General features: G+C 42.7%; 2 protein-coding genes and 2 pseudogenes across 2 annotated transcripts; all 4 read right to left on the reverse strand.

The window, feature by feature from the left end:
* Positions 1–279: 279 nt before the first annotated feature.
* On the reverse strand, positions 280–1653 carry LOC149111082 (uncharacterized; annotated as a pseudogene).
* A 3095-nt stretch (positions 1654–4748) lies between these two features.
* On the reverse strand, positions 4749–6943 carry LOC149111083 (uncharacterized; annotated as a pseudogene).
* Positions 6031–8145, reverse strand: LOC149111084 (uncharacterized). The gene has a single exon (XM_089291552.1). The coding sequence runs from the start codon at positions 7874–7876 to the stop codon at positions 7061–7063; it is 816 nt and encodes a 271-aa protein (XP_089147678.1). The 5' UTR covers positions 7877–8145; the 3' UTR covers positions 6031–7060.
* A 1967-nt stretch (positions 8146–10112) lies between these two features.
* LOC149111085 (uncharacterized) lies at positions 10113–11372 on the reverse strand. The gene has a single exon (XM_089292372.1). It carries the CDS (start codon positions 11106–11108, stop codon positions 10113–10115), a length of 996 nt encoding a protein of 331 aa, XP_089148498.1. The 5' UTR covers positions 11109–11372.
* Between the last annotated feature and the right edge of the window lie 372 nt (positions 11373–11744).

An 11744-nucleotide genomic window follows, 5' to 3' on the forward strand; every position in this document is an offset into this window, starting at 1 on the left:
TTACTGATGTTTCTCGAAGTATCTAAATGTTTTCTAACCTCAGTTTCAGACACATCACCAAGAGGATACAAAATGGTCATTGACTTCATAGGTGGTTGTGGAAAATTAAACCTGCATTCTGCCTTTGACTTCTTACGACAAGTTTGGCAGTGCCTATGAATCTGTCTATTGACAAGAAGCTCTAATCTTGGATAATTTTTTGTTTTTTTACAAGTTATTATTTTATCCATAAATGATGTAACATCATGGTCATCATCACATCCAAACACTGGTGCATCTTCAAGCCAAATTAACATGTGGATATGAGGAGAGCCCCTCTGTTGATATTTGACTCTGTAAAACCAGTCTGCTATTTTCCCTAAGGGAGTAGCATTGCTCATGAAATAATGGCTTCAAAAGTTGATTGAACTGATAGTCAAAATGCCGTGCACAGGTTACTGGATCACTCTGAATTAACCTGCCCTTTTCTTCCCATTTCATGTTTTCTAGTTCGGTATCTGAATATTCTATATCATCAACAAGCTTGCCAAGTATTCTAAGAAGATGTATCCACTGTGTTTCAGCTGATGAAAAGCTACAAAATAAAGTAGCAGGTCTTAGTTGTCTGATCATTGCAAAGATGTCTTCTTTGGCCTTCTCAAAATAAGGAGGTGAGCCACAAAGTGCTCTTAAGAATTTGTAGCCTTCATCAAGATGAACTAATCTTTCCAGGGTACCTTTTTGCTTTAACTGACCAGCTGTAAGACATCTATTGTTCCCTTTACATTTTTGTAGTGCTACTTGAGATTTTCCTAGCAGAATCTTTGTTTGTAATTTTGTAGTTTTAAAAAAGATATTCTCCACAGACATTGCAGCTCATCAATCTGATCTTCTTAGTTCTGATTTGCAAATATCACTGTAATGAACATCAACTACTCTCTTTATTTTTAGGCTTCCTTTGACCTAGAAATATTCCTGGATAAGCTAACTCTTCAGAATATTTGTCCCTAAATATACTCAAAGGTACACTTCCTTCCCCAGGGGCAATGTTGTAAATTTGTTGCCATTCAGTGTCATCAAGAAAGTCAGTTGCAGTTAACATAGTGTCAGTTACTCCTGCAGGTGTTTCTGCATCCTCTTCAGTCCAATCATCATGAACTTCACCGGTTTCTTTGTCTGCAATCTTTTCAGCATTGCTTGTATCACTTACGTGTTCATAACAGCTAGCTTGAGAATTATCTTCACTCTCTGTTTCATTTTGGAATTTTATATTACAGCTTGCCACCCTGTCTTCACTAAAGGATATTCCTTGTTCTCATTGCGCATGTCACGGACGATGGCAGACGTAATCTTTCGTGCTCCGATGGCAATTCTGTTTCTTGGCCTATTTATTCGTTTTAATTTGCTTCCAAGGTCTAAGGAATCTATTATTAACCTAAACCCTACGGATGGATCTTCTACAAAACCACAGTCTGTTGGCTTGTTTGGTTTTGAAGCCTTCTTGACATCACAAAGCTGCCAAAGACGAGCTGCTACCTTTGCATGAGGGACCAAGTCATGTCTTGTGCTGAATCTACTACTACTGTGTGGAGATATCAACGTTAACCCAGGTCCTGCTTGGAAATTTCCTTGTGGTCATTGCAAGAAGCCTGTGAAATGTAACCAACTCGGCATTCAATGTGACTCGTGTGACTCTTGGCTACATGTTCGCTGCTTGGAAATGAATATTGATGAGTACGAAACCCTCGCAAATTCTTCATGCACTTGGATTTGTCCAAATTGCAACTTTCCAAATTTTAAAACCACTTCCTTGGAATTGTCTGGAAACTCTTTGGACTTGTCGAATTCTTTTAATATCTTATCAGTGGATAACACTCAAACATCGCCAATTTCCAGGATCAGTTCTTTAAATAACTCAGCGGCAAACGCATCGAACCATGGAAATACATCGAAACAAAACAAGTCATCGAAAAGGAATAAATTGAGAGGTATGATTAGAAATTGCAATGGTTTAAAGAGCTCCAAACATTCTACTGAATTTAAAACACTGCTTGAGTTACATAATCCGGACTTCGTCCTGGGAACCGAATCTAAGCTTCACCCTGGTGTTCCTACTTATTCCATCTTCCCACCTACATACACTGTCTTCAGAAAGGACAGAAATGCCTACGGCGGAGGAGTTTTCCATGCAATCAAATCTGACCTGGCTTGCATAGAAGAAGATGAATTAAATGGAAACACCTGTGAAATCCTCTGGTCTTCTATTAAAATGGCAAATTGCAAAACTTTGTATTTATCGTCGTTTTACAGGCCACCAAATTCTTCTACCGAGATCCTTGACCATCTAGGCGATTCTATAAATCAAGTGTTTACCAAAGTATCAAATCATCCAAATATCATCATCGGAGGTGATTTCAACCTGGGTGATATTGCCTGGAGTCGCGAGATCCCAATTACTAACAACCCTACCACTGCTTCACAACACAATAAATTCTTGCACTTGATGGACGATTTTTCGTTAACCCAACACGTCAAAGCTCCAACGAGACCTGTTTCAGAGAAAACTTTGGATTTATTATTGTCTACTTATCCTAACTCTATTTCTGGCGTGTCTACTTCTTCTGGTTTAAGTGACCACGACATTGTAAGTTTCGAGATCAACCTGAAAGCAACGCGCTTTTCCAAGTCTCCTCATAGAGTCTACCTGTACAAGAAAGCGAACTTTGATGGCCTGAACGAATTTATAGCAAAGTCATCAGCTGAATTCTTCGCATCAAACCCATGGGGAAACTCTGTGGAGCATAACTGGAATGCATTCAAAAATGCTGTAATTAAAGGTATTTCCCAGTATGTTCCACAAAAATTGTCCATGCCAAAGTACAAGCTGCCATGGATTACTACTGATATTAAAAGAGAGATGCGCAAAAAGGATCGCCTCCACAAAAAAGCTATTCGCTCTAAAAACCAGCAACATTGGAAAGCTTTCAAGTATCAACGAAATCGAGTGGCAAAACTGGTCAAAGAATCTCACAATCGCTATTTAAACGAAGTTATTGGTGATAACCTGACCGAAAACCCCAGAAAGTTCTGGTCATATGTTAAACATAGCAAATCTGAAAGCCTTGGAATCCCCCCACTCAAAACCGAAAATGGGGTGAGTATTACAGACAAAGACAAAGCAGAAACTTTGAACTCCCATTTCTTTTCGGTTTTTACCCATGAGCAGAAGCCTCTTCCTCAAATTGGCCTGTCACCATTCACCTCGATTGAAGATTTGCTTTTCTCGCCTGATGGAGTTGCAAAACAGCTAGCCCAGCTGAATCCTCACAAAGCTTGTGGGCCAGACAAACTACCTGCAAGAGTACTCAAAGAGATCTCACAAACAGCCTCTACGTGGCTCGCTTTCATCTTTCAACAATCATTTGATCTTAATGTCGTCCCATCAGATTGGTCCAAAGCCCTCATTACTGCAGTCTTTAAGAAAGAAAATAAATCAGATCCATCCAACTATCGCCCAATTTCGCTGACTTCTATCTGCTGTAAAGTAATGGAACACATTGTTCTTAGTCATATGGCTAAACACTTATCTAGTAACAACATTTTGATAAACGAGCAACATGGTTTCAGACAGCGGTTTTCTTGTGAAACTCAACTGATATCAGCTATACATGATTGGGCCAAGTCAATCAACACTTGCAGCCAAACCGATGTCATACTGCTTGATTTCTCTAAAGCATTTGATTCTGTCCCCCACCAAAGACTTCTAATGAAGCTCGACTTCTATGGTATTCGTGGGAACATGCTTATGTGGATTAAAGCTTTTCTGTCAAACCGCTCCCAATCAGTTTCAGTAAATGGCATTCAGTCTTCTTCCAAACCAGTGCTCTCCGGGGTCCTGCAAGGCTCAATTTTGGGCCCTGTATTATTTTTACTGTATATAAATGACATCTCTTCCTCTGTAAAGTCACGTCTACGCCTTTTTGCAGATGATTGCATCCTCTATAGTGAAATCCGTGAAGTACAGGACTGTTGGGCTCTGCAGGATGATCTTGAACAATTGTAACTCTGGTCAAACACCTGGCAACTTAACTTTAACGTCAAGAAGTGTTATCAACTTGGTATAACGCGTAAGAAAATTCCAACTATGTTCCAATATTCATTGGCTGGCCAGCCCATTTCTAGAGTTTCCTCAGCCCAGTACCTTGGAGTCACCGTGACAGACAATCTGTCCTGGAACGAGCACATCAATCAGATCTGTAAAAAGGCAAATTCTACTCTTGGGCTACTGCGTCGTATTCTAAGTGGTTGTGATACTAAAGTCAAAGATACGGCGTATCGCACACTAGTCCGCCCAAAACTCGAATATGCGTGTTGCGCTTGGAATCCTTTCACCAAACAGAACATCACTCAAATAGAGATGGTTCAACGCCGAGCAGCAAGATTTGTATTAAATGACTATTCAAGATTTAGTCATGTTACTCCAATGATCGAACATCTTGGTTGGGACTCCCTTGAAGATCGTCGACTCCTCTTTCAAACTACTATGTTCTACAAGATCTTGATGGGACATGTTGGTATTAGCTTTCCTCCTGAAGTCCGCGAAATAACAAGGGCCACCAGATTACTGAACAGTCGTCCTTTCCAACAAATCCGTGTATCAAATGATGTCTATAAGTTTTCCTTTTATCCAAGGACAATAGTAGCATGGAACAATTTACCTATTTATGAAGATGTTGATATAAATAATTTTAAGACTATTGCTCTTGCAGCCATTAAATCTTTTTGTATAATGTATATCCAGACCTCCTAACTTGTCTCGACGAGATTATACTTAATCTATTTTATCTTATCTTTTACTAACTTATAATTTTTTATTGTATATATACATATTGTAATGATTTATTACGTGCTTTTATTATGTTATTTTAAACTCCTAGTATAGTTCCACTGTTTTAAGGAGTATACTTATTAAAGATTAAAGATTAAAGGTTACTGTTATCAGCCAGCCAGTTTGCTGCTTGTAAAATTTTATATGGTCTTACATTTACAGACAGCGCTGAACTTTTATATTGCAGTCGCCTTTTTAGTTGAACTTTTATTGTTCCACTCTATTGGGGTAACCACGGTAAAATGTTAACAGTGTTATTAACATCTGCTGGTAAATTGACAACATTTCCTTTTATTTTCAACTGATTTCCTCTTGGAGCTTGCATAAGCTTCTGAAAAGCTAATCTAGGTGCTAGAAGTCTACACTCTAACTCATTTAAATAAAAAAGTCTGGTTTCACTGGAAAAGACATTCCATTAGCTGTACAGGGTGGTATTTTGTTTTTCTTAAGATTTTTGTCACAAGACTGACAGATCCATTCAATATCATCAACACTGGTTTCACTTAGTAAATATTTTCCTGCATTGGCATTGGAAAGTCTTAGCTTTTCAGCAGCAACAACACTGTGTCTATACCACAACTGGTCACAACAAGAACAAATGTACAGTGGACCTCTACAAACAACAGCATGGAATTTTTGGATTTCATCAGTAATGGTTGAATTAGTGGAAATACTTTTGCAATACTCTTGTTGTGTTAGCAGTCTCTTTTCCTTATATTCAGCAGATTCATTGGCAATTTTTTCTTTCTGATACTGACGTTTGTTTGCCAGTCTCTTTTCTCTGTATCTAACAGATTCATTTGTCATTTTTTCTTTCTGATACTGACTTTGTTTGCTAGTCTCTTGTCTACATCCAACAGATTCATTTGCAGTTTTTTCCTTCTGATACTGATGTTGCTTTGCCAGTCTCTTTTCTACCTCCAACAGATTCACTTGCAGTTTTTTCTTTCCGATACTGACGTGCTTTGCCAGTCTCGTTTGTCTGCATTCCAAAGATTCATTACCATTTTTTTCTTTTTAATACTTAGATTGACTTGCAAGCCTTTTTTGTCTTGATTTAACTCATCAGAAATAGATGAGCTTGGGAACTGGGACCCGTTTCTCGAAAGCCCCGGAAACTTTTCGGGCCCGTAAAGCCATTTTTAGTCCATCTGTTTCTAAAAACGGAGAAGTGTATACGCCTGAAACTTCTTGTATGAAGGAAACTTTTCTTCACCTTAAGAATATGTGAATAAAACAGCTCTGTAATCGTAAGGTTCGAGATTTTGCTATGGCTTTACGGGCCTGAAAAGTTTCCGGGTCTTTTGAGAAACGGGCTCCTGGTGCCTTAAAGGTTACTTAGGTGCCAAAGCCATAAGCCACTAGGAGGTATCCATGGCAACCCTGGAAAGCAGAAACCACCCAATGAGCGTCTGCTAACCGGCACCGTCACACTGAAAGAAATTCAGTGGAAACCACTTACCTGAATACTTACCCTGACCAAGAACAAAACGGGTGGGAGGAGAGGGTGCAAGAATCCACAAAGATTCGCGAGCAAAGCAGTGCAACTGATCCGCAACAATCAGCTCAATACGCTACAACAATTATGCAGTGAACCATAAACCCCTGCAAAACCCCTCAGGGCCGCCCCACGGGTCACGTACTCCCAAACGGGGAAACCGCTGGCTGCATAACCTCATATTTAACTTTCCTAAATGATATTAGCTGGATGGGCACACTAGCTGGCTGCATTAGCGCGAGTTTAACCTTGCCTAAATGATATTTAGGCACATTTAAACTCATCACAAATAGATGAGCTTGGGAACTGGTGCCTTAATGGTTAGCGGGTTGCCAAAGCCGTAAGTGGCTAGGAGGTATCCATGGCAACCCTGGAAAGCAGGAACCACCCAGATGAAAACCTTCTCCTGGTGCTTGGAGAAAGGAGGGACCCGAAGACAGGGGGACATGGTACCTCCAATCCCCCAAACCTACCCCCAAGCACCAATCAGCTGATATAAAGGGCAAATGCAAAATAAACACATACCTAGGAAGGTACCCACGGTGTACTGCAAATCCAAAGGAAAGACCCAGGAACATAATGCTACAGCAACCAGAGATAAGCTCCAAAGGGCATTCCAGGCAGCACAAATACTTTCCTCAAGCCAATTTTTTAGAGAGGGAAGCTAAGGCATCTGACGGGGTCCTAATGTAGAGCTAATAGGCATTGCTTGACCAGCGGCCCATGGACTGAATCAGATGATCTGGTACTCCATTGCGAGCAGGGACAGTAGCAGCCCCTATGCAAAAGCTATGGCTTGAGAAGTTACTGGGAATCCTGGCTGAGACCATGATCTGCCGAAGCCAATTGGTCAACACAGAACGTGAAAGGGGCTGACCACTTTGGAACAAAAATAGGGGGCCTGGAGCATCACCCCTGAGCGCAAGGTAAGTCATAACAGCATGAACTGCACACAATGGATGCCAACTAACACCAATGTGAATGAGACAGCCCTTCTGAAATGGATCAGTCTTGGAACCTTTAATCTTAATGTGCATGCATGATGGGGCCAAAGGTGAATCCACTGCAATATCCTGAACACCCAAGTGCAGAGATGAAGAGAAGTTAGACAAGTTGGGAACGGTGAACTTGGAAGCGCATAGGAAGCCAAAATATCCCAATGAACAAGCTGCCCAGAACATGCAATGGTCCGGGAGGTGAAGGTCCAGAGACCGCCAAATAACCAACATCAGATCATCAGTAATGGGAAGTCGCAAAGGAGAACCTTGACAGCGCTTGATTCCACGTACAACCTGTTGAAGACGAAGGCAATTCATAAGTGGTTCAGGGAACCCTTGTTCAATATGAAGGGCTCTAAGCCCAGACCTTGATGGAGGAATGCTGAATGGTTCTCTCAAGAAACGTGACAAAGAAGCAAAGTGTCCATTCGTCTGCTTGGCATGGGGACCCTGAAGGATGTAACTTGCCAAGCTGATGGCAAAAGGAAATGAACTTTGATTGTGCTGAAGCATATGAATGGCATGTCGAGGGGGCGAGGCCTTGAGACAAAAAAGAAAACACTGTTGCTCTAGGGCAGAGAAGTCAAGTCCGCCAGAAGTTCCGGAAGGATCCTAGTTGGGTGAAGCTGTGCATCCGGGACCAACTGCCTGAAGTCCTGCCAACGAAAGTGAGACAAAGCATCAACTATCTGATTGTTAACCCCAGGTACATGTTGTGCAGAAAAGGAAAACTATGATGAGCAGCTGCAAGAAGCAGGCTGTCCAGTAATCGCATCAAACAAGGTACTTTAGAAGTCCTGGAATTCAAAACATGGACAACAGCATCGTTGTCTGAACAGAAAAGGGCATGCTTCTTGCACCACATGTGCCCCCAAACATGAGCAGTGATGACAACTGGAAAGAGCTCTTTATAAGCAATGGACTGCTGTTGTTGAGAAGGAGCCCAGGAACCAGCAAACCAAAGGCCCTTGAGGTACGCTCCATAACCAATTGATCCAGCTGCATCAGAAGCCACCTCGATGTCTACCTCTGGCAATAAACCTGGGAACAGCCAAAAGCTAACACCATGCCAATCTGACAAAAATTGGTGCCACCACAGAAGGTCCAAGTGAAATTCCCTGTTAGAGTGAACTGGGTGATCCCTTTTGCAAAAACAGCATAACAGGTCAATCATGCAACGTAAGAAAGTTCTCCCAGGCCAGACCACTTTTGCCACATGATGCAGATGGCCAATGAGAGATTCTAACTCCTGCCTATTGCACCATTTCTGAGAAACCTAAGAAGTAATGAGATCTCGCAAAGCGGACAATTTCTCAGCGGGGAGACGAGCAATTTGATTAAAGGAATCCAGCTCAATACCTAGGACCCCGAGCACAGTGAAGGGCCCACACACTTGCCGGGGTGAAGTGCCAAGCCCAAACGTCTGCATACTGACTCTGCAATGCTCAAGTTGTGCGCACACTGAGATTACTCAGGAGGGCCAGCAGTGATGAAGTCGTCAAGGTAGTACAGCAGGTCTGGAATCTGGTAAGAATGCATGAGGATCCACTCAACCATGTCTGCTATCGAATTGAAGATAAAAGGAACTGATCGAAGGCCAAAGGGGAGAGCCAGATCCACCTAGTACTGATTACGCCACTTCATCCCCAGCAAATAACGGTCAGATGGATGAACAGGAACATTGCGGTAAGCAGACTTGACATCAAATTTAGCCATGAGGGGCCCCCTTTCCCAGTCAAGACACTAGGCGAATAATTTGATCCACAGTTATGTAGTGGAGGGTAAACTCATCCGGGTTGATTCCATCATTGACACTAGCCCCCCCTGGGGAAGACAAGTCCACAATGAGTCGCCACTTTCCTGGTTGGCCCTTCTTTGGAATAACACCAAAGCTACTGACTTGGAAGTTGGGGAAGGGGGGAAATTGAAGGGGTCAGCCACCCTTCCCAACCACACCTCATTGGCTAAATAGTCGTCAATGACAGATCTACATCTACATCTACATTTATGAAGTTGATAAAATCTTGGAAGACATCACATCAACTGTACATAAGAACTAAAATAGGATATATATGAACATATGCAAAAGTTAGATAAAAGTGAATGTGTCAAAATAACATGATAAATAAATAGTAATTCCTAGTTACAATTTACTTTACTCATTTCACATACTTCCCTAAATTTAAATTGATGCTGGTGAGCAGATGGTTTGTTTTTATTAGCTTCCTGAAGCTTTTGGGCCGGGCGGAAGCCCAATTTGAACCCGTGACGGATTCCATCCAATACAAATTGAACCTCCTGTTGATGGGGATGGAGCCGCAACTCCCAGGGAAACTGCTCCGTCTGCAGAGGAGTGACTGTTGAAACTGGGGGAAGAGGAGCTAGGAAAGGAACACAAATAGAACGGGGTCAATAAATGCCCCATAAAATCTAACCCCAACCCAAACCCCTTAATTGATGCACATCCCAATCAATAACAAATGCCACGAAAATAAAACTGACGCAACTAGATTTAATTCAAGCACAAAAGGTCAAGAAATACAAGTGGTAAATACGCCAGCCTAAAATGAAAGAACAACAACATAGTGTGGTGGGAAATAACAAACATAATGCAGCAAATGACAAACAACAACCTGATAGTGTCTAATCGCACCTAAACATGCTGCTAGAAGTCCTCCACCCTAACAACAAAGTCAAAACAGTAAGGGATGGCCTAATGACAATTATTAGAGTCTAATATTTCAATCGCTTAGCACCTGGACTTGCTGCTCAAGCGAGAAGGAGAAGAGTCAGCTTGCCACTTGGGTGAAGTTCGGGACTGGCTTGGTGGCTTGCCAGGGCAAGCTCCAACGCGGTTTGGACCAAACCAGCTGGAGCATTTGTGGGCAAAACGGCATGAAGAAGAAGGAGCAACACAACGGCCTTGGTTCCACGATTTGCAAATAATATGGGAAGATGAAGCTCCATGTGGCTCCATGGATTCATCTGACAGTTCACAGCTGGCACAGACAGAGGCCCCAGCCGCATGGAAATTAAACAACTGGACATTTATGGCAGACCAGTCCGTCAAGTTCGTTGCAGCGGTGTGTTTGCGGAAGGCCTGATCATATGCTAACCAGACCCAACTGGCAAACTGGCGATGTGTGCAGAGAATCAAAAGCTGGTATTGCAGCAAATCTCTCCTTCGCTGAGGGAAGTGGGACGACAAAATGAGGCTGTACACTGAGAAAGCCTCCAGCCAACTTGATACGTCCTCAATAAGCCGTTTAGGCTTTTTGGGTGTCGAAGTTAGCACCAACCAACCGTCGAACAGCAATTGAGGCACAGACTCAGTTGAGACTATGTTGACAGAAAGCAGCTCATTCAGCTCTACAAACTTCCCAGCCACAATCTGGCTTACTAGTTTTGCTGGAATGGGTGAAAACCTAGGGCCAACCACGAATGCCTGATGCAGGATAGGTGACTGGGGTGGCGAGGGAACACCACCAAGAGCAAGCGACGCGGTCCCAATAGCGGTGTTGGACGACGATGTTGCGAGTGCAAGTATTGGTGAGGCAAACGTAGAAACAAATGAAGGCGCAACAAAATTGGGCCTACCTTGCGCCATAGCGCTCGTAGCAACCGCCAAAACAGGTGGAAAACCAGCGCCAGAGGCTGCCAGGGCTGAGACTTGAGCATCTAGCTGGCCAGAAGAAAGAGACGATGGAAGAACACCCCCAGGCATGGCCGCCTCCGGCACACTCATGGATGAAGAAACTGGGGGCGTCAATGGCAGGTTTGATGCTTGCTCAGCCACGAGGGCTTGCTTAACCACCTTGACAACTGATGCCAAGAAAGCGGGAGAAGGCTAATCAGTAGATTGAGCTTCAGACGTCAAAGGAACGACCGGCGTCTGTGTAGTTGATCGAGGAACATTTGCATCATTTGAATGTGGTTGAGTCGTCTCAGCAACAGAAACATTGGCATCGAAAGCTGCCGCTTGGCTATTACAGGTTGACGTGGCCGTCATTATCGTATAAACAAGGATAAACAATATCTCTCGAAAGAAAACAAAAGGCAACAAAGAGGCAAGAATCCACAAAGATTCGCAAGCAAAGCAGTGCAACTGATCCGCAACAATCAGCTCAATACACTACAACAATTATGCAATGAACCATAAACCCCTGCAAAACCCCTGAAGGCCGCCCCACAGGTCACGTACTCCCAAACGGGGAAACCGCTGGCTGCATAAGCTCATATTTAACTTTCCTAAATGATATTAGCTGGATGGGCACGCTAGCTGGCTGCATTAGCTTGAGTTTAACCTTACCTAAATGATATTTAGCCACATTTCAACAGATTCACTTGCACCTTGCTTCTGCTGTTTTCATGCATTTGTCCC

This window comes from Orbicella faveolata, unplaced genomic scaffold (assembly GCF_042242905.1).
Source record: "Orbicella faveolata isolate gen_17 unplaced genomic scaffold, um_ofav_v1 contig_24, whole genome shotgun sequence".
Classification (NCBI taxonomy): Eukaryota; Metazoa; Cnidaria; class Anthozoa; order Scleractinia; family Merulinidae; genus Orbicella; species Orbicella faveolata.

Excerpts from the sequence above, each read along its gene's own strand:
- LOC149111084 (XM_089291552.1), bottom strand. The coding sequence starts at position 7,876 with ATGCTTCAGCACAATCAAAGTTCATTTCCTTTTGCCATCAGCTTGGCA.
- LOC149111085 (XM_089292372.1), bottom strand. The coding sequence starts at position 11,108 with ATGAGTGTGCCGGAGGCGGCCATGCCTGGGGGTGTTCTTCCATCGTCT.